We start from the raw sequence: 23658 nt of genomic DNA on the forward strand, positions 1-23658 counted from the left end.
TTTTAAAGTAATTTTTAAAAAATTTTGGTTTTTCAATTTTCATTGCAAGTGCAATTGTTTTCATCCGGGAAAACACTGTTTAGTAGCTAGAAAGTTGTTATTTTTCTATGTTCTGTAGACCAAATGGAATTGTCTCCAGAGTATCTAGGCTCTTACAGACTGAGATAGCCTGGGAATTAATATGTGGGTGATATTGCATAGCAGTGTAGAACATTTCACTTTAAACTGAAATCCTATTAATATTATTGGAGTTCTCTGATGGAAGTTTGATCAATGTAATTTCCTAAGTCAGCTGTGATTTCTAAAGATCTTATACAATTATAGGTTAAAAAAGGTGTGAGTATATGGAGTGTTTCATAATGCAGATGTATTTAGTGCCAGAGACAAAATTGTGCCTAGTCAAAATGTAAATTGAAACATTTTAGTGGTGTATGTTGCATGATGCCAATATACAAAGTAGTGTTAGTGTTCCAAAACGTTCTTAAAAGCAGGTGTTTAGGACAACTACAGAGGTAAACTAGCTTTGTGGTTATTTTGGGGATCTTTTTGTATCCAAACTCCTGAGCAGGAAGAAAACATTGCTTAAACTTCTGCTAAATACGTCTGAATGGTGAGGAATTAATGCGGGGTAAATTAAGTTGAAATGCAGTACTCCTGCTTTAAAGAGCAGAGCAAGCACTTTCCTTACGTATTTATAATGAAAGCCGCTGCAGGGCCAGCAGCTCTGCGTACTGCTGTATCGTTTGTAGCTGCAGCTCGGCAGCTTTGAGCAGCCGGGCCCGTCTCTGAGGGCGCGGGGCGGGCGGGGGCCGCCATTGCGGGCGGCGGGCGCTGCTGAGGGCTCGCACCATGGCGGGCGCGGGCGGGCGGGCTTTCGCCTCGGCCACCTCGGAATCCTACACGGGCCGCGGCTCTTCCACGCCGGGCGTGGGTGGGCGGGCGGAGCAGGCACCCCGCTACACTCTGGGGCTGCTGCAGACGCCACACAGCTCGGAGAGCACCGGGGGCTCCTCTAGCGGCGGAGCACGGCCGGGCGGCTCCGGCGGGGAAGGCCTCGCAGCCGGCCGGGCCGCCGGGAACAGCGCGGTGAAGCCGGCGGCTTCCGAAAGGGGAGGTACGGTCTCTGCCCGGGCCTTTTTCTTTCTGCTGTCTGCTCGCTTCGGGTTCCGAAAGAGCTGTTAAAAGCGGGCCTTACTGAGATGGGGCAGCAGCAGCTAACCTTCATAGCGACTTTTGTCATTTAGCCGGCCGGAACAATGGAAATCATTCCAGTAAAAGTTTAAAATTCAACACATAATTCTACAAGCTAAAATTTAAATGCTTACTTCATTTTGTTAAGTGAACTCCAAAAATCTCTTATTTCATATTTATCTCCATTGTGTATAAATTGGAAATTAGGTAAAATGCGTTTGGGTAATATATATGACTCACAAGGAATCCTAAAAAAGAAAAAAAAAACAAACAGACTGCTAATTCAAATAGGCCACGACTTAAATGTTGGGTTTGAGAAATACCTGTATATCATTTGGTTCATCTGGTCTTTAAAATTACTGGTTTTCCCCTGTTACACCAGATTCAGTACCTTCTACAGGAAGTCTCTTCTGCAAGAATTCTGACTGTACTTATGCCAAAACTAAGTGAATGCTATTTAAAAAAATTATCAGTATGCATTACAATGCTGATGTGTCCACTGTTAAAAAAGTCCCCAACCAAAGAGTCTGAGCTAATATTCTTATCACTTGTCACTGTTTTAAGATTAAAAAACTCCCAAATACAAAGAAGTTCCCACCTCACCCTCCAAAAAACCCAAACAAACCCCAGAACCCCAGTACAGTGGATACTTTTCTACCAGCCAGCCTTGATAATGATTCATGAAGTTAACTGATCATCTAAAATCAATATTTAAGTATTTTGTCCTGTGTGTCAATTTTTAATGTAATAGAAGAAACAGAAACATTTGTGTTTGCATGTTTTATAATACCTGGAGTTTTTTAAGTGGATCTGCTGTTTATATTTTCATTAATTTTTTTAATCTTAGCAGTTATCTAAACTAAATGTCTTCTGAAGAGACTTAAAAACAAGTAAATTACTTAAATAATTTATTGGAAATTTAAAGTGTTCTGAGACAAAGATATTTTGCAGGACTTAAAAAAACATAGGTAGATCTTAAATACATGTGTGAAAGAAACTGCTGTTAAGAAATACATCCCAGGTTACTCTATAATATCTGAGAGTTGATCCCCTTAAATTCAAAGGTTATCATTCCTGAGTGGTTCTTTGGTTTCTTTTATTGTCCTGTATTTTTAAAAGGAATGCTCAGCTATTAATAAAAGTTTTCATAAACACATAAACACATGTGCAGTTTTAGATAATGATTTTTCAAATGATGGGCAAATGTGAGATAAAGTTGATTTAAAGTATTCTTTCATAAATTTACAATTCATTAGAATACGAAATGATACTTAGTAAAGTGACTTCTGCTGTATTATTTCTGTTCAACAATTAATTTATTAGCACTGCAGGTAATCTCATTGTAAAAAATAATCATATTAATGCAGGCTTGTTTTCAAAGCAGTCTGATTTATTTCCTTTTATACTCTGGAGAGCTTTCATAAAATGACATTTGTTTGGATATCTCTATTTCTGCTGATAGAAGATGAAGTTTTGCAAGCTGTTTTTTTGTATATTGCTTTCTGAATAAGAGTTTGTTGTGGCTGTTTTCATAATTTACTTATTTCTGTTCCCTCAGAATCATATTTTGGGGACAAAAGTTCTTGTGTAGAAAATGCTAACACATTGAATCTCACGAGTTCTTCTCTGAGAGGCCTGAATAGCACATGTATAGGAAAAACACCTCTCTCTTCTGGTAGATCTGGTTGCAGAAGCCATACCCCTCTTATGGGATATTCAGGTAAGATTAACAGTTCTTAGAGGAAACAGTCCAACTTATATTTCTGACTATTATTTTATTAAAGAGTTTAATTTTTAATGTGATATATTAAGATACTAAAATAAATTCAAAACACAATGTGTTTTGTACCACAGAGGATGCTGCCAAGGAGCAATACACGAACAAGAATATACTACTTTACATACTAAGATGATGTTTTGGTATTGCATCCTCTTGCTACTTACTTTGCATTCATGTATGAATTATCAGTGTAGTTAGAATTCAGACTTTTTTCAAATGGACCAAAATCAAATTGTATTTGTGGACATGTAGTGTGGTCATTAAAGAGCCCAAATTCATGCACATCTCTAATCAGGGTTCATTTTTAGGCTTGTAATGCATTAGACATCATATATAACATAATTATCAAGTTTTTTGGTGCAAGTTTTATGTATTTTATGTTAGCATGTTCAGAGGTGTAGAAAACGAGGTCTCCAGAACACTTTGTAGCTGATGGTACATCTTGCAGTGCTTCATATGAACAAAATGGTGCTACAGCATAATGATGCCTTGTGCCATGTTATATGTATCACATATGCTCTGGTAATGCAAAAGTAATGGGATTTAAAGTTAGTTCTTTCACAGTCAGACTAATCATTATCAGTTCAGTCTTTATCGTAAAGACTGAACTGATAATGATTCTTTCCTGCGTCTGCATATTTTTTTATCCTTGCTCTGTCATTTTTCATGCTTGTTGATCAATCTTTCATTAATCTGTATTCAATGTAACTGACTGTTTTGCAGTTACATCCTCATCTGCAGTTTCTGCTCATACTGTTGCATCGGTTATTGTAGCTGTAGTAGAAGGAAGAGGCCTTGCCAGAGGTGAAGTAGGAATGGCCAGTATAGATTTAAAAAATCCTGAGATGGTATTATCACAATTTGCAGACAATACAACTTATGCCAAGGTATTTTATGACCTAATTATTGTGACTTACTTTCTTGAAAAAAGCTTATGTCTAATGGAAAATTAAATTTCTAATTTGTGGAAGAGATTTCTCAGAAGTGGAAGTAGCAAACTCTAGAAAATGTGCAGTGTTGAAAAGACTGCTATTTTCCTTACTGTTCCTGAGATATTAAAGAGGAAAGAATGTTTTTCAAAAGAAAAATAGCCTTTCTGCAAAATGCACTGTTTGTGAAACTGAGATGCCTCGTTTTGAAGAGCATTGGGCAATACATGGTAGTAGAACTTGCAGGTATTCTTCACGAGGCAAAACAAATGTGAGAACAGAAGTGCATAAATGTATGTGTGTTTGTGTGTGATATAGTAATTATAGTTTTGGCGTTGGTTACATAATTACTCCATCTCATTTTGAAATGAAATTCACTCAATTTACAGCCAGCACTGCATATTCTGCATTAATTTGGTGAGTAATCTCTGGTTTATGCAGCAAGGGCATTAGTGAAACATCTTATTTTGTGGGTTATTTTTCAGTTATGTGTGCTAGAAAATAACGTGGCTTTTAGCATCTTTACATATTCAAAGAAATATTCAAAGAAACAAAAGCTCTATTAGGACAGTAAGTAACTCTGACTCAGGATATAAACGACCATCAAATCTGTTTACTAAAACAGGTGTTGTATAATGTACAATGTATATTGTAAACATTTGTGCACATTACAGTTGTTGTATAATGTTCAGTGTTGTATAATGGGTATCTTTGTTTTATTTTTAAGCATTAGTGCTGGTTCTAAAATACAAGGGTTCTGTATTTTGTTATTGCTGGTTGTTATTTTCTAAAATGTTTGAGATTATATAATTTTTTTAATTGTTTTGAATTTTTTGTCTAGGTTATTACTAAACTCAAGATTTTAACACCACTAGAAATAATAATGTCAAACACTGCCTGTGATGCAGGGAATACAACAAAATTATTCAGTCTGATAACAGAGCATTTCAAGGTAAGATCTAAAATTTCATTCAACGTTTTAGAGTTCTTGTTGATCACTTTTGTATGATGGTTGATTTAAGATTTAAAAGATTTTTTTAAGTGTTTTTTTTTTAAATATTTAAAATCTTAAGATTTTATTTTCTACGATTTTCAGGTCTAAATTTAGAATGATAGTGGATAAACTAAATGCAGCTCCCATGCTGCTACTTCTAATACTGATAATTATAGAGATGGGTATATTGCTGATGAAACCTGAAAGTTTTGAATTTGTAGTATTAGGTAGTACTGAACCTAGGAAAGATACAGAAATTTAAAAATCAAGCATTCTCCTTTGTTCTCTCAAGCTGATAAATGAATAGGGCTGATTTATCATAGAATAGGAAAAAGCACTGTCAGGGTAAAAGGGGATAAAATGAACTAGTGTAAGTGATTTACGCATATTGAAGCCTCAGAACCTTTAAAAAAACTATTATTGCCTGAATTGCTTCATTGCTGCAGCGATGATGGCTTCTTCATGAGTGCTGTTCTACTTCTTGACCTCTCTCCTCTTTCTCTCACATAAATCACTTGTGTATTGCACACCCTCAGTTACATTGACCTCCTTGTGCAAGTAAGCTAGAATGAATACTTCTGTGAAGACAGATTGCAGAATCAGTTGATAGATTTCTTGGAAACATGTATCACTAGAAAAATGTAGAAGTCTCTCTGATGTAACTTCTAAAATTATTTGCTTTCATCCCCATCTTCACAGAATGTGACATTTACAACTGTCCAGAGAAAATACTTCAATGAAACAAAGGGTTTGGAGTACATAGAACAATTGTGTGCATCTGAATTTAGCACCATTTTCATGGAAGTCCAATCAAAGTATGTTTAAATAAGAAAAAGCATGCTGTGTCCAGATAAGTTTTTAACAAAATCATTTTATGTACTCAGTACATATATCTGTGTCATGTTGCAAAGGTTAGAAAACTCCTAAGAGACCTTTTTATTTTGGCCCCCAGTGTTTCTGATATATGTAGAAATGTAAATAGAAGGCCTGTTACATAGAAAGTCTGTTACAATTGGGTGGTGTTTTGAGTTTTCACAACTTTCCAGTTAATATTTTTCATTATTTCCTTAAAGATACCTTTCAAGAGCTGTGACTGCCTTTCTTTCTGGCCTCAGCAAGCATTTTCTATGTATCAACAATTTTAAGTGTTGATACTTGGTGACCAGGGTCTTCAAATCACATGTGTCTGTTGAAATATGTATGTTCACAATACCATATAGTGTAGGCTGATACAGTGTAGGCTGTCAAGTGTACAGAGACTCAAACGTTTATGAATATTTTATTTGCATGAATATATGTTCACTAGACATGCATTTGTGCATATTTGAAATATACTGCTTTTTCATTGCTATCAATCACAGTAGTTGCCAAGCCACAGTAATGTAAATATTATTTCTGTTGTGCACTACTTTTGTGGTATTTCTATAGCAGTATTCAACATTCATAAAAGATTGTTTCTTTCCAAGGTATTACTGTCTTGCAGCTGCAGCAGCTTTGCTAAAATATGTTGAATTTATCCAAAACGCCGTTTATGCTCCTAAATCACTCAAGGTTCGTTTCCAGGGGAGTGAGAAAACAGCTATGATAGATTCATCATCAGCACAAAATCTTGAACTAGTGATTAATAACAGAGATTCCCGGTAAGAATAGTTTTTTCAAATTCCCTTTTTATAAAGATGGATTTCTCTAAGTTTCCTTGATATTTGTGTCAAGGAGCTGAGCATTATATTTATTTCTATATGAAAGAACTTGCATACAATTCAGAGCTTCTAGAAAAATACCTTGACAGAAAAGTATGTTACAATTCAGTACACAATTTTTAGCACAGGAAATCTTAAACTGAATTGTAGAAAGAGATGATGCATGATCATCTTTACATTGATACATATTTTTAAATCAGATTTTAAATATTTATTTATGCAAAATTGTACAGATTGTGAAATGAAAGAGGCAATATTTCTGCAAGTTTCTTATGTTGGATTGAAACACCAGCGTTTTAGTCATTTTACACAAGATACATGCTTCAGCCTTGAAAGGTTGTTTTGTTTTCTTTTAGCTCTAATAGGGGGAAAGAGAATAATTTCTATAATGATGGGAATGTGCAATGTGGTACTTAATTGCATGGTAGTTTTCCACATTGAGATCAGTGCTTGAAGCACTTCCTTCATGGGCACTTGCCTTGTAGGCAGAAGAAACCTCAAGACTTACCTTCTCCACACTGTTACACTTGTGGTTAGCAAGCGAAATACTTGGAACTTGTGTTTTGCTGCCTGTCAAGTTCTGAGATCCACCTCTGTTAGATGTCCTCTTAATGACCTTTATATAAAAAGGGGAGCCTGGAGATTCCTCACTCTCCAAATACTGTTCATAAGAGCTTTCCCCTTGGGGAGATGCAGTAGAACCACAGAATAGGAACCACCTTGCATAGGAAGGTACTTTTGGAGCAATATTTTTCTGAAAAAATGCTTTTCTGTTCTTAATTTCACAGTTTGAGAGGAACGGAGCAACAGCAAACTGCTTTAAGTTTCTCTGGATGTTTTTTAGCATTATTGATGCAGAATTTTTGCTGATCCATTTGCAAGTTTGAATCAGCCAGACATAGCTATTTTTATTACATAGATCTTACCCTCAAAGCCTGGTTAGATATCTTTGTACTAGTTATCAGCAGGGAAAAGGTAACAGCGCAGGCATGCACCAGAAATACCTAAGTGAAATTTGCGTGCCAGTCTTAATTCTGGAGGGACTCATCTCTCTTCATTTAATTGTGCAGGGAAATAAGTCCTCAGCTGCCTAAAGATGGGCACTGTGGATACTCTCCCAAATGTAGAGTTGCACTTAAGTGTTGTCATGGGTTGCATTGTACAGTGAATGCATCCTTAATGCAACTGGGTTTGAATTTCCCCTTTTTTTTTTTTTTTTTTTTTTTTTTTTTTTTTTTAAAATTCTCTTGACTATTGCTTTGCTTTTTGTATACCATTGTATTTCAGGGTGTTTCTGCTCACTCTGCCTCTTTACCCGCCTGCCTGCCTACCTACCTACCTACCTACCTACCTATCTTCATGGTGTTTGTTTTGTGTACTTGTATCATGTTTCTTCCTATTCAAGTTCTGATTTAAATAAATATGTTATTATGACCCTGATATTTCATGGGTCTTCTTCCAGCCAATAGCATAGAAGATTTCAGGTTTCTAAAACTATTTGACTGTGTAATAGGTGTAAATATTAGAGATGGCTTATTCTGTGTAGATGCTGTCACCCTTAAGTGTGAAACCCTGGGATATATAGTACGTAAAAGCCATAAAGATTAAACTAATACTTAGAAATTTTAAGCATGTTATTTAGCTCTTAATATTGACTGAAATATGTTCTTCAAAATAATAAAACCAAAAATTATTTCTCTTTTTGACTTTAAGTATTATAAATTATTTTCAGAAATGTATTTCAAGGAAATTATTCTGATTAATATTTGCTCTCTGATTATAATTTGATAATTTGCCTCCTTGTGTAGGGTTGTTTTTTTCATTTTAATTAGTTTAATTGAGAGGGAAAATGTGAACTTTACCACTGCAGTACCAATGAGATACTACTACAAAAAAAAAAATAAAATACTAAGTACAAATGTACTTCTGTACTTATATAATTGAGGGCTAATATTGTATTAAATTACATTGAATTACCTAGCTTCCTAAACTACTGGAGTTCATACAATATATAAGGCAAACAGGGAGATGCTAAGCATGCCAATGCATGCCTCAGATTTGTAGAATACTCTTGCCTATAAATGTCTCCTGGCACTTGCCATCTCTTTTTTTTGGTGTACGTATTCTTCACATCTATTTTATTTTTAAAGGAATGGTCACACACTTCTTGGTGTTCTAAATTACACTAAAACTCCCGGTGGAAGTCGAAGACTTAGATCCAATATACTGGAACCTCTAGTTGATGCTGAAACAATTAACACAAGACTGGACTGTGTTCAGGAATTACTCCAGGATGAGGAACTCTTTTTTGGTCTTCAAGCAGGTAGTGGTTTATTTTGTAACACTTCATATTATATTTCTTTTTAAACACTTTTTTTCTAATATAGGAAAGTATGTAGTGTAACTCAGTATGTTTGAAAAGTATTTTTAATGGTTTGTTATGTGACATAGTAAGCACTTTATTTTTTGAAGTAATCTATGTTATCATAGTGATACTTTTCTCAGGTACTTTGCTTAGAAAAGTTGAATTTCTCTGAAACAGTGTATAGAAGTCTGTGAGGCTGTCTCTTTACCTCTATGGCTGATTATGCATTATGTTTTATGTATACAAGTATATAATGTGTACATGAAAAAGCAAACACATTGCCTTAAGTAATATTTGTGTATAAATATTTTTTTCCTGTTGCTTCATAAAACATACGATCCAGAGAAAGGTAAAATACAATACTAGAATTAGTCCACCTGAAACTGGATCATATGATCTTCATCTGTGTCACAAGAGAAACACAATTCAATCTATGAAAAAAAGTATTTCTGAATTGACAGATGTCTACCTATACAATAATCACTGCAAGCTTAGGTAGAGTAAGTCGTAAGTATGGTTATGACAAAATAATTCAGTTATTAGCTATTTTTAAGCTAGTTTTTACCCTGTAAATAGTTTGTGACAATAGAATGTAAGAAAAATGTTGGCATTAGGCTAGCTAATTAATTGTGTGCTTTTAGAGAAAATACATAATTTATAATTTCAGTTTAATTTCTGATGTGTATGCTTTTGTTTTACAGTTATCTCAAAATTCCTGGATACAGAACAGCTACTTTCAGTTTTGGTACAGATTCCAAAGAAGGATACAGTATGTTTCAAAATACACCTTGGAAAAATCAATTATCTGCCCATAACATGTAATATATAAATGTGATGTCTATAATTCATCCTAATTTATGCAAATGTACTTCCAAAAGAATTTGCTCTTTCATCACTCCCCACCTTTATTCTTCATAAGTGTACATTTTATTTAACAGTACTCAGATGAGAGGAATTTTCTTCACATCAGCATAAATGGAAAAATTGTTTTAGTGACTTATAGTCCTAGAGACTGTCATGTCTTAAGAGCACAGTGCATGTGTACTGCATATGTTATGCCCTAATGTCAGCAGCAAAATTCTTTATCATGAGTGTTAATGGGGCATACAAAACAAGGTCGAGGGTTTCTCTGAGTGAAAGATTTTGAAGAACAGTTATTATTGTGAGAAAAATTTTGAAATATTTACTGGATTTTTTTATTATCATATGAGCAGATGTCTAAGATGTACGTATATTAACGAAAGCAAAATCAACCAAATTGTGTTATGTTGTGTTTAACAGCATTAATAGAAAAGGGTGTGAGCTTCATTATAATACATAATGTATTTGCTTTGAAAATGTGTACAAATTGTGTAGCGCTTGTATAGAGTTAAGTATACATAGAAGATGAAAACTTTTCACAGCTTGGCTTAGCAGGGTGTTCTTATAGTCAGTCATTATCAGTTCTAACATAGGAAAATCTTAACTGATGGACAAACTATCACAGCAGGCAGTGTAAAAGTTAGGTAAATATTTTTTGTGCAGATACAAAATTGTCAAAGTGAGATTACGGAGTTTTCATTAAATGTATAAGCCTGTTGCTGTTAAGAACATGAATTCTACTAGTTCTTAAGTACTTTTTAGACAGTTGTACAAACACCTCCAACATTTGGAAAATTTTTCAACAGGTTAAAACTGCTGAATCCAAAATAACTAATTTAATCTACCTGAAGCATACCTTAGAACTTGTAGAGCCTCTGAAAGTAAGCAGTCTTTGTTCTTTTTTTTTTTAATAAAGTAGAAACCATTTTGTCCTTATTCTTATGAAGTGCAGTTTATTAAATTTCATAGAGTATCTCAAGTCAGAAGAGATCAATTAAGTAAAAAAATTATATCATTACAGAACACAATACTGTCAACATACTATGTTGATTCCTAACGCCAGCCAGAAATACGCATTTGTGTCTGTGCTGTAAAAAGCAGGATTCCTACCATTACCTGAATATTGCATTATATAACAAACATTTAACTGAAACTCCTGCTCAGATTCCACAGACTATTTACAAAAATGCTGATTAGCCTCACTCAATCTGAAAACTTTTAGTCCTTTAAAAAAGCTGCAGAAAGAAGTAACTGTCATGTCCATATTTTAATCTTCAACAGGCTGCTTTAAGAAGCTGTAACACACAGCTGCTAAAGGCTTACTACAATTCTCTTGAAGATACAAGGTATTTCTCATAATACTTAGCTACTGTGTTAGAAACTTTCATCTCAAAAGTGCCTGTAAGATAAAAGACGTGGCATCTTTGTTTATAATTATTAGTATACCTCAATTTCTTTGCTTAAAGCTAATTTTCAGTGTCAGAAAATCTTAATTTTCAGCTAATGAATACAGGGTTAAGCAAGAGAGTGGAGCAAAAACTCCACTGTGATAGTGGAGTTGCTGCTAAAATTAACTCCCTCTAGAAATAATTCTGAAAAGACAAGAGTAGTGGTTTCCTAGAGCCTCCGTAATAACGCAAAAATCAAGTATTGTATATTTGAAAAAAATGTATATTTGAAAAATAATTTATATGTCCCAAAGATGTGAATAGGATTTTTATTCAGGCTTCAGTATAGTCACAATTCATTCTGAGGTGAAAATAGAAATTAATGTAATGTTTTGTTTTAACAGGAGAAAGTTTAAAAGTGGCTTCACTTACTTGTAATACTGCTACTTGTAATTTGGGGATATTGCTGCAAGTAAAAATCGTGAAGTATTATGTATCTAATTAGCGATACAACTGATATTGCAGATTTGGAATTATACTTGAAAAGATTACAAGTGTAATTAATGATGATACAAGATACACAAAAGGATGTCTGAGTATGAGGACCCAGAAGTGCTACGCTATTAAGCCTAGTATCAATGAATTCCTTGACGTAGCTCGTAGAACATACACAGAAATTGTTGATGACATAGCAGGTATTTCTAAATTACAATTTGTATGTATTTGGAGTTTAAAGTAGATTGCATGTGACGTACAGAAGCCATGTAATTATGTGTGTTAGAACCTTCTCATATGTAAAAAGTATTTAGTATTGGTATGAATTAGTTGTCACTGATAAGCAACTGAGATTATCCATTTCTGGACAAAACCTCAGTTTTATTTAAATAAAATGGAATAATTATATGGTGATTCCTATATTCAAAGCTCTGTTAGTCCTTGTTCTATTAAAGCGCAAAAAAGTTGAAATACTGGAACAGAATTACTCCGCCTAAAATATTCTGCATAAAACATGTAAATCTTTGGTTTAGCTTCTTCCTTTAAAATATCTGAGTTCTTTGTTCTTTATATTTTGAGCAGTCTTGATCTATCTGTGGACTACCTTTTAGCTAAGGTATTAAGAATTGGAAAATATGAACAAAAGGTGTTTTGGCATGATGTGCATTACTGTGTTTTAGTAACTTTCCTGTTTATTATTATGTCAAAATAGAAGAAAAAAGTTTCATTTGAAACTGATTTCCTTTTTTTTTTTTAGTATAAAGTACTCATTACTAGAAAGGACCATCTTAGTTTAGTCTATAGTTGGAAACCTAAAAAAGCATCAGAAACGTTAGCACCTTTCATGTGTTATGAAGTTCCTGTTTTATTCTCATCCTACATTCATACATAGTGAAAAATACAGATGGTACTAGTTTTGTATTTCTGAAACCTTCCATTAACTCTTTCCATCTCTGTACCGGCACAAGGTGGGGGGAGGGGGACGGGGAGGAGAAGGGTGTACCTGAATGTATGTCATTTGGGCTAAATCTTTGTATGTGGTATGTAGGTATGATAACGCAACTTGCTGAAAAGTACAGCCTGCCAATGAAAACAGGTTTCAGCTCTGCTCGTGGATTTTTTATCCAGATGAATGCTGATTGTTCAACTTTACCTAATGGCCAGCTTCCTTCAGAATTTACAAAGGTATTTGTGCAAAATATGTTTTAGCATAATATATTTGTATATTTTATTTACTGTATATAATATATTAATAAAGTACAAATTATACAGTAAATAACAATAAAAATAATTACACTGAGGATATTTAGAAGTAAATGAAGTTTTAATTGGGATTTTTTATAACTACCCCATATTCAGTTATATAATCAAAATTGTGCAAGTACATGCAATTATGTTTTGTGCAAGAATAAAGTTGTGTATCTTGCTAATTGTTACCTTAAATTGAATTTTTATAAAAAATAATGTAGTAAAAATGAAACTGGGCTGGTTTTTCTCTTTTGTTTCCCCATATGGTTCTAAATTCAGTTTTTAGGAGCTGTTTTTCCTCCTGATAATAAGGCAAGCTCTTATCATTGGTTTCAATTCCCCATAGATCACAAAAATGAAAAACACATATAGCTTCACTTCAGCAGATTTAATAAAAATGAATGAAAGATGTCGGGAGTCCCTGAGAGAAATATATCACATGACTTACTTGTAAGACCTGTTAAAACTATTTAATATTTGCTAAGTATGTTTGTTTTCTCCAATTATCTGTATGTGGGTTTTTAAAGCTCTCTGTTAAATTATAGCTACTTACAGAAACAGTCTAAAGCAATGCTGTTCAAGTGTGCCTCTTGAGACTAAAAAAACCATAAATTGTGCATTGTATTAAATATGTTCGCAAATATATTGGCATTTATTAATAGATGTGGTCATCATATAAATTTTTTTATTGGTGAATTGTCTGCACAAAATGGCACAATTAATGCATTTGTTTTGCGTTTGTAATGCAGAATTGGTACTTTTAGTCAGTTCCTTATATTTAGAGCAGAACTGTCTATTTCTGTATCTTGTCCTTGCTGCATGTCATGTTGCTCTCCTCTCTGATTCACAACTTAGTAAGTATAATGTTACCTGTCAGTTGAATGGAAATTCTTTCTAGCAATCATGTAGGGATTTTTTAACATGAAGATCTAAAGTAATTAGAGTCACATTTCCTGTTAATAAAACATACTTGATTCCATAGATATGTTTTTAGTTCATTCTCTGTATGAAGCTTTCATACGAGCTGTTGGTATTTGAGGTATGTGTCTTGTGTCTGATCAGCAGAATGTTAGCTGAGAGGAAGGTACAAGATCTTAATTTACTTCCAAGAAATTTATACATATGCTCCCATCTGGTTAACATGATTGTGTTTTATGAGTGACCTTTTATCCTAAGGTATGCAGCATGGACATTATAATTCCTTTATTTCTGTAAGTTGTATAAAGTGACAGAATGTGCTGTGCAACAGCTAAATCAATTTCTTATTTCAGAATAGTGTGTAAACTACTGAAGGAGATCTATGAGCACATTCATTGCTTATACAAGTTGTCTGACATTGTGTCTATGCTGGATATGCTGCTTTCATTTGCCCATGCCTGCACTCTTTCCGATTATGGTAGGTTTCTTCTTTAATTCTGTTATGGGTTAGATAAAGACCCTTCTGATGGAGAATAATCAACCTGTTTTGTATGGTTCCATTCCTTTTTCTGTCTCAGTAGTCTTTAGGTGGGTGTCTCTGCTCTGTCTTTGCCAGTTTTATGCTGATATTCTTTCTGCTTCCATTCATCAAAATGAAATTTTGCTAGTTAGCTGCCATAAGCCTTTCCAGTCACTCTTCTCAAAATAGACAGTTTAAGTATATTCTGCTCAAAAGCATGAAGTGTATAGACATTCTCTGTTTATGGTTTTTTCTATTCCATTAATGCTGGTGGATAAAGAGGAGCCATGTGTAATTGGTTCAGAAAAGAACTGTATTCTGAAAGAAATCCATAGAGATAGTTCCCGGATTAAATGGATCTCTGTAGGCATGGTACATTTCCAAATAATCAGTATGGTAACATATAACAAAAATAGAAGGAATGACACTTTCCTGTTTACCATGCAAATACAGGGTACGTATGAAGAAGTAACAGGAGTCCACAACCCTTGTACTTTATAAAAATACTTCAGCTCTTTACATTTTTGTTACTGGAGTGCAACCCTATTTGCTAGGGAACAAAACCACAGAACGTTAATTTAGAAATAAAGTTTTAGTTCTGGGTTTCTTTTTGTAGTCATAAATCATGAAGGCTTGCATGGTAATAAGAATCTGTACCTGAAAGTGGCTGGTAATTCTTCCCAAGAGCTCTGCTCTGGAAGAATTAACTTTATTTCAAAATGTACTAGCTTAGTAATGGAAAGGTTCCCACACTAACTCCTCAATTTTTTACATCTCTTTTTTTTATTTAGTTCGTCCAGAATTTACCGATACTTTAGCAATCAAGCAGGGATGGCATCCCATTCTTGAAAAGATAGCTGTGGAAAAGCCTGTGTCTAACAACACGTACCTGACAGAGGGCAACAATTTTGTCATTATTACAGGACCAAATATGAGTGGAAAATCAACATACTTGAAACAGATTGCTCTCTGTCAAATTATGGCACAGATTGGTGAGCAAGGGTGTACAGTATTTGTCATCTTCTGAAGCACATTTTTTTTCTGGTTAGAAGTACTTATAAAGTTGAATGATTTAGTTCCAGAAAAACATTATATCTAAATAAAATATTAACAGGTGATTTGTAGTCCATTTTCTTCTAACAGCTCTTGTATTGCTTACAGAGGCAACTGTAAGGTTTTTCATCTGCCACTGGAAATGTATGGGGCCCCATCTGCATCTCTTGAAGCCTCCCCAGTCTATGTTCAGAGAAGCACAGTTGCAGGCCCTAATTCTTTGGAGCCCCATAATCCAATCTAGCACCTTTTGCTAGACTGGTAGTGAGTGTCCTTCAAATATGCTGATCAGACACGTGTGTTAGTCGTCCAAAAGCAACACATGACCTTGAGCATACTTAATTTACATAGAGAAACATGTTTCCAGACAAGTGCAATTAATAGATAAATAATCAACTATTCCAAATAAAAGTAGTAACAAATATTGCAAGGTTCTGTTACTAAAGTTACAAAAGGAAACCAGCTATTTATAAAGTCTGAGATTCATTCCTATATTCAGGAATTTCTCATTACTTTTTTTCTTAAAAGTAAGTCTGGTAGCACAGGTCAAAGACCTAACATCTATAGAAAGAAGCTACTTAGCAGTGGAGAATAAAATCTATCCATCATGCATTTGTGGGTTCAGTCCCCAGTAACTGCAAGTTCTTGAGGAATTGCTCTCAAAACCATATGTTTAATATGAATAAACCAGACTGTGAAATTTTTGGCAACAGGTTCCTGTTTTTTCATGTTTGGTGAAACTACTATGCTTTGAAGTCTGATAAAGGCAACATCATCTTGATTTTGGGAAATTAACATTTCTTGGTATTGGTAAACCAGTAGCCACAGAAATGTAACATTATTTTCTCTGAATCCTTTAGACTGACAAACAGCTTCAGGGATATGATATCTTACAAGTTTCACTGATAAGCTTCTTCAATTATCCTATCTATATAATAACTTTTTTCTTATAAATTAATGGTAGAATGTAATCTTACAAAACTTTATCAAGTAAGATGCTTTCTCTGCTGTGCACAAAAACCAAGTGTAAACGTAATTCTTTTTCCCAGTGACGTATTCAGGCAAATATTACAGTGATGAGAGAAACTTGTATTTTACTTGCTTTGTAGGTTCTTATGTCCCAGCAGAGTATTGTTCTTTTCGAATCGCAGAGCAGATTTTTACCAGAATAGGAATGGATGATGATATTGAAACAAATGCATCAACATTCATGAAGGAAATGAAAGAGGTATGAAATACAGCTATCGAGGTCCAAGGCCCATTTTTACTGTTAAGCTAATAGGAATTGTACTAGCCTATTTCCACTGAAAGAATGTACTTTGAAAAACAGTCAAAAATTCAGCCTTCCTCTCTGTTATGATAAACCGCAGAAAACTAGGCATCTCTTAAATAGCAAGACATTCCAGTGCGAGTAATAATCAGTGCTTTGTTGGGTAGTACTTTCAACATTTTTGGGTCAGCTTAGATGTTAAATTGTCATTCTCTCATAGCTCTCTCAGTTTCCTCTCACAAACCGATTCCATTTTGAGGATAAGTGATATGTTTAGTAGAAAAGAGAAAGAATGCTGTAGTGTGAGTCTTTGCTTGATTAGAATTGACAGCTCTTTGAAAGCTTTGAAAAGGTAAAATTTCTCTATCTCAAGAGATTTTTTTGAAATTTCTGCATTATGTTCCATCTGAATAACATAAAAAATTCCTTTTTAAAAATCCACATTTATCCTTCAGGGGAAGGCAAGGCGACCTGGTTGCAAGGAACAGCACGGCAGCCTGGCCTCGCCCGGGCTACTCGGGCCAACAACACACGCTAACACCAATGTGGTGGATGGTCGAAAGGCCTTTATTATCTTATCTTATGGGTTTAAATAGTCTCAGGGGACTTTGCTACGTCAGGGGGGTGTTGATAGGGTCTCTAGAGTTAGTAAGGAGTGGAAAACTACTGGGCTAGGTGTGGTTTCATGTTCTGGGGGTAGTAGATAACATGCTGCAGGGTGAGGGGGGAAGGGTCTTTCTTTCCGTCACGTCCCGAAATCTTCCGTTCACCTGTCCTTATCTACTACAGAGTGATAACACTTTGAATATTTTTCTAGATAACGTACATCATACAGAATGCTAATGATAAATCACTCATTATTATTGATGAACTTGGCAGAGGTACCAGTGCCGAAGAAGGTATTGGAATTTGTTATGCTGCCTGTGAATATCTGTTGAACTTAAAGGTAATTCTGTTTTAAAGGAATTTAAACCTTAGAATTGTTTTGTCGTCCTGAAAGTCTATACAGTATTTTCTCATAATTTAACATAAATTCTGCAAAGATTTCTTGACTAAATACGGTATTTTGCATAACTGGTGAATAGTAAGAATTGCAGTGGTAGAGGAAACATGCTGACAAAAGCTGCAGTTCTGTTCACTGGTTGTTGTGATTTAACCCCAGTAAGCTGCTATACACCATCCAGCTGCTTGCTTGCTCCCAAGCAAGAGCCCAAACCTGGGAACTTGTGGGCTGAGATAAAAACGGTTTAGTAAGTAAGGAAAGCCATATGCAGAAGCAAAATAAGGAATTCATTCACTGCTTCCTATCGGCAGGAAGTTGTTCAGTCATTTCCTGCAATGCCGTTTCCTCACAGTGACTGTTACCAGAATGCCAAATGTCCCTCCTTCCTCCTCCTTCCTCACAGTTCTTATTGTGGTGGTGTAGTATTGTGGTGTGAGATATCCTTGGGGTGACTTTGGGTCAGCCATCCTGGCTGTGTCCCCTCACAGCTCCTTGAACATCCTCAGCCTGCTTGCTGGTGGGACAGGGTGAGGAGCAGAACGGTCCTTGGTGCTGTGCAAATGCTGCTCTGCAGTGGCTAAAACATGGGTGAGTTATCAGTACTGTCTTGTTCACAAATCCAAAGCAGCCCAACACAAGCTACTATGAAGAAAACCTAACTCTAATCCATGTAAAACCAGAACATTGGTCACCATATCTTTCCAACTTCCTTGCAAGCTTGTAACTCTGTCTAGAAAGAGAATAACCCAGTCTGTTTAGTTTTACTTACTTAGTTTTAGTTTTGCTCTATGCTTGAATGTTAAAAGTGAACCTCTTTACCTGGTGGTTACCTTTCAAAGTACGGTGGTAGTTCCACACAACTTGTGAATTGGTCACCGAGGTTAGAAACTTGTTTAGAAAAGTGGAAGATAATTTTAGATGGATTGCAAGTTTCACCTCTGTTTCTAGTTATGTGATCAACCTCAGGTGGCTGTTAGGAACCTGTTGAGTGTGCAGATGATTGTTTCTCCTCAGAGTTTATTCAGAGTACTTTTGAGGGTTTTTTGGTTTGAAAAGCTCAGATACTTTATGTCACTTGTACTTTTGATAAAGAATTCCTTGAGAGAATTAAGCAACCATTTGACAGTCATTCCACTCCACACCAGTCAGATTTTGTAAGCATTATGGATTCTCTTTGTTTCTGACATTGTTTTTCTTCTATTGAGAAATGAGCAGAAGAATCCTCAGTTGGAAAAGATGTACTTGCCAATGATAGAACGTATCCCTTAAGGATTTTCATTTTCTTTTGTAGTGTAAAGACAGCTTTTCAGTGTTTTGGAGGAAAATGTGAACATCTGTGAGATTCTTATTTATTGTAATTTGTTTCTGGATCATTGCCAAAATAAATTTTATTTCTTGTTTCCCTATTTAGGCATTTACACTGTTTGCTACACATTTCCTGGAACTATGTCATATAGACGCTTTATATCCCAACGTGGAAAACTACCATTTTCAAGTGCAACATGTGAGAAGCAGTGCTGGAAATAAGGAGAAAATTGCTTACACTTACACACTTTCTAAAGGATACACAGAGGAAAAGAACTACGGTAATGGATTTCACTGTGGCTTACAGTTGGCAAAAGTTAGACAAGATACTATTTCAGTTATTAGGCATTTAATAGTATTTTTTCTGGTGACAAGTTTCTCTTGAGTTTGTGTCTTTCTCAAAGAGAGAGATACAGAGATCTCCAGATCTATAATTTGTTCCAAATAATTGTGTGTTTTAGGTAACCACGTAGTGAGATAGTAGTTTTGGGTAGTATGAAGAACTTACATGATATTTTGTAGTGAAAAAAAATCTCAGTGATGTCTTACTGATGCCAGTATCTCCTTGATTCATATCTGCTTGAATGAGTTGAGTCATTCTGAGCATATGCTACTTGAGTTCATTTTATGTGCACTTATGGAAGTGAATTAATGTTCTGTAGTGACTTAAAGATGTGTCTGCCATAAGCAGTGATATAACTGGTTAAGAGCAGGTGGGCCCTTTCCTATTAACAAAAAGGAATCTAGTTTCTATTAAAAATGAGAGGAATTTTACAGTATATTAGGAAGACACTTTTGAGAGGGTCTACAAAAGCATCAGTGTTTTCTGAAAAGTGTATTTACTTCTCTTTTGACTTTGCAGTAAATTATAGTGTAGATTGTACACTATGGGTCAATAAAGAAAAGATTGAATGACAAAGATTTCTAGAAATCCATATGTTTCCAAATACTAGATTTGTATGTTGATTGCTAGATTTAGGTAACATTTAATAAAGAGGAAATTAGCTACACATGACTTTTGCAAGCTATTGGTAACTGAAGACTAGTAATTATTCCAGCTAAGCCTCAAGTAACAGGACTTAAAACTTACCTTGATCAGAATTTCAGATTTGTTTAACTTTGGCACCACAAGCTTAATTTTAGATGCTACACCACCACTAACTCCAAAGAATTGTATGTTTAGAGAGTAATTTCTGAGAACAGGAGACCTTTAGAAACTCAGTGTTCATGTCTTGTCTTTACCTTACTTGAGCAAAGTCAGATTCTAAGAAAGGGTGCAAGGGCTCTTCATGACCCTTTTTCATTTTTAAACCAGTAGTATTAAACCACCCAATGAACCACAGACTTTCCATGGTTATGGACAAAGGAAAAAGTTAAAAAATCATGTTAGGGCAGGAAAAAATGTTTACATTCCTTTCTTACCACCAGTATCTGGAAGTTTGCCTGTTGGCAACAAAGAAGTTGAAAAATGGCATCCCTGTCCACTGGATGTCTGGGTATAATTGAGAGTGTAGTTAGCAAAACCTTTGTATTTTCTGCCAAATTAAAAAACCTGAAACGAGAAAGCTGTTAACACCATGGTGCTGTTTTTTTCCCTTTTAACCCCCAATATGTCTCATTCTACCCATTTATGGTATTATTGGCAGTAGCTTGATGTTGAGGTCTGTTTCAGAGATAACATTTAAAAAAGTAGACGTGTTATTTTGTATCTCTCCAAACCTTATTATTTATTAACCAAAAAAATCCAAAACAAAATAAACAATAAACCCCAAAACCAAAAACCCCCCACAAACAAGCAAGCAAACGAACAAACAAAAAACCAAAAAAAAACCACAAAGAGAGAATACACAAGAATTATTTTAATTAAAATTAAATCTTTACCCCTTAAAAAAAATAAGGTAAGTTAATTCTGGAAGACATAAAATGGAAGGTAGGGGTAAAAATTACATTTTAAAAATCCTGATTTGTGTTTTATATGTTTAGGACTAAAAGCTGCAGAAGTGTCCTCCCTACCATCATCCATAATTTTGGATGCAAAGGAAATCACAAGTCACATTGCAAAACAAATTTTGGTATGTAGTAGAAAATTGTAATGCTGTATCTCACAGTTTTTATACAACTCAAATGTATTTTCAGTTTCTGAAGGGTTACAGGATAAGTGCTGCCTAAGTTTTAATGAAAACAGATTTCATTAAATTTTATATTTCTGGAACCATTTCTTAAAGATCATACTGAAGGTCACTGTTAGCTGACAACACAAAATGGCCCTTAGGGTAAAGGAGGATTGGGTGTAATGTTTGTATGCAAACCAAGAATTGTGAGATCAGAAACAGGCTGGAAAATAGCTAATACTAGTATTTTTATAATAGAACATAATTTATTTCATATTTTAATGTATGTATATTTTTAAGAACAGCACAGGCAGAAGAGCACTCCTGAGATGATGAAACAGAGAGCTGCATACCAGTTAGCAATGAGATTGGTTCAGACTGCCAGAAATTCGCGACTGGACCCTGACAGTTTGCGTGTATATTTGAAAGCCCTGAAGAAAAAGTATGAAGCCAGTTGTGCCACACCCAGAAAAAATGACGAGCAACAGTAATATGTAACATAGGTTGTTCTAATTTTTATGACTGCAAGATGATTCTGGTTTTTCCCACAGTATATTAGTAATGTCTTTTCACATGGTGTTATATTTTTAATGATTAGTCTAAATTACACTCAGTAATGGAAGACCAAATCCTTTATGGGTTCCCCCCACCCTGACACACCTGGAATAAAAAAATTTGCCTTCTATGAGGAACACAATTCTTTTTTACAAAAATAGTATAATTTTCATCATTTTAGAGCAGCACTGAGAGGGAAGGACTGGGGCACCCATAAGGAACTCAGAATTTCAGGCATGATATGAAAGAAAGCTCAGATTTCAAGAAGGGAACCATGTGCCCAAATTGTCTCAAAGCGGTTTTGCTGTCTGTTCTTGTTCAGTTGTGTCTTCTGAAAATGAGACCATTTTATTCATTGTGCTGTAGTAAACACTTCTCAAAATGCCAGGAAACAGATGATAGTAAAACTTGAAGGAATTTGGACGTGTAAAAACAAGCTGTTCTTTCTTCTCCAGAGCAAGGTGTTTGATGTTAGTTGGAGGTAAAGGTTCCGGGTTTTCTTATATTCCTCTTGCTCAGTCTCCAAGTCACTGCAGGATTTCCAAAGACCCTGCAACAGAGAACCCTCTCATCATGTTCATTCTGATCACACAGAGATACTGGGAGGGGAAGAGAATGGATAAAGGTGAAATTTCCTTGAGAAAAGGCCCAGAGATCAGGGTGTTCACTGAGCAGCACCAAAGCTGGAGCACGTCAACCATTCAGCTTTCCCCTCATGTTTTACTGGGGAGTTTATGGCCCTGCCAAGAGACAGATGTTAATTAGAGTCCCAGGCCAAGCCATGACAGTAATCTGTTCTGTTCAAGCTGGTGGTTTTTTGACACCTTCATTAGCCACTCTCTCCAATTCTTAGTCCTGGGGTTTGTTCCTGTTTTTCTTTCGGCCTTATATCCAACTTTCTACCCCTTTTCTTCTCTATGTCCAATGTGTCTCTTGTGTTCCTTTCTTGTCCTGTGTGCTCCCTATCCCGTTCCCTTTCACTGCTTCACTCACTCTTGTTTTTCTTTTATTAAATAAATATTCAATATTTATTTCATAAATATTACTCAATCCCTTTCCCTGCTCTGTCATACTTTTTGTCTCTCTCTCTTTCACTTCCTGCCTGCATCTTTATTTTTCCTTCTTTGTCTTGCACTATGCCTGTATTTCTTTGTCCCCCTTACTGTCCTTTTGCCTGTACCTGTCTGCACCTGCTGCCCAGCCCTTCTCCCTCATTGTATCCTCGCCTTGATATGCCTCTGTCCTGCTGGCCGTGCCTCTCTTTTTCCATCCCTTTGCTGGGCCTTGCCTGCCTTCCCCACACCTGCACGTGCCATGGTCATTTCCTCTCTCAGTCCTTGTTTCCCTCTTTGTCTCTGTATCCCTCTGTCCTTGCTGTGTATTTGGCACTCTTTTTCTCTGTCCTCCTCCATGCCTCGTGTATCTTTCTATTCGCTGTGGCTCTGTGGTGCTCCCCGTGCCATTGTTCCTCACACAATCCTTGTGTCCCATTCACTCTCCCTGTTTTTTTTAATCCATCTCTGTCATACTACCCATCCCAGGGTGGGTTTTTTTTGTTGTTGTTGGTTTTTGGGTTTGGTGGTATTTTTGGTCAATTTTGTCCTGCACTCTGTACTTCCTTTTCTTCCTGTGTCCTCTCTGCTGTCACTGCCTGTTCCTGCCCCTGGCCTGTGAGAGCAAGGCTCAGGAGGAACTTCAACCCTTCTGGGGGCTGCCCCCCTTTCTTGTTGCAGCAGAGTCCCTTTCGGGAGGCATGGACGTATGGAAAGTAATTAAAGGAGGTGCTGCACTGTTGTCCAGGCAGACTCATTCTGTGCCTTCTTTGGGGGTCAGGAAAATGGGGTGAAGACTCGGGGCTCTGATGTCATTTGGGGCACCCCAAGATCCCTAGGAGAAGGAGGCACACTGTGGTGGGGGAGTGGGTGGGTGGCGAATGAGGGGGGTCGCACTGGGTGCTGTCTCGCAGAGGGAC

General features: G+C 35.8%; 1 protein-coding gene across 1 annotated transcript; it reads left to right on the forward strand.

Moving 5' to 3' along the window:
- Positions 1-849: 849 nt before the first annotated feature.
- On the forward strand, positions 850-23485 carry MSH4 (mutS homolog 4). Its single transcript, XM_021542451.3, has 20 exons — positions 850-1114; positions 2750-2911; positions 3695-3858; positions 4742-4852; positions 5594-5709; positions 6361-6534; positions 8745-8917; positions 9661-9728; positions 10627-10701; positions 11102-11166; positions 11734-11903; positions 12752-12888; positions 13298-13401; positions 14223-14347; positions 15181-15381; positions 16552-16670; positions 17530-17658; positions 19127-19301; positions 21004-21092; positions 21437-23485. Exons 1-20 carry the CDS (start codon positions 850-852, stop codon positions 21620-21622), a joined length of 2808 nt encoding a protein of 935 aa, XP_021398126.2. The 3' UTR covers positions 21623-23485.
- Positions 23486-23658: the final 173 nt, after the last annotated feature.

Source organism: Lonchura striata, chromosome 7 (assembly GCF_046129695.1).
Source record: "Lonchura striata isolate bLonStr1 chromosome 7, bLonStr1.mat, whole genome shotgun sequence".
In the NCBI taxonomy this organism is placed as follows: Eukaryota; Metazoa; Chordata; class Aves; order Passeriformes; family Estrildidae; genus Lonchura; species Lonchura striata.

What these genes read in the sequence shown, in the direction of transcription:
- MSH4 (XM_021542451.3), top strand. Translation starts at nt 850, where the DNA reads ATGGCGGGCGCGGGCGGGCGGGCTTTCGCCTCGGCCACCTCGGAATCC. An exon ending in CCCTCTTATGGGATATTCAG is followed by an intron (nt 2,912 to 3,694) that starts GTAAGATTAACA and finishes ACTGTTTTGCAG; the next exon opens with TTACATCCTCATCTGCAGTT. An exon ending in TTCCTTCAGAATTTACAAAG is followed by an intron (nt 12,889 to 13,297) that starts GTATTTGTGCAA and finishes AATTCCCCATAG; the next exon opens with ATCACAAAAATGAAAAACAC.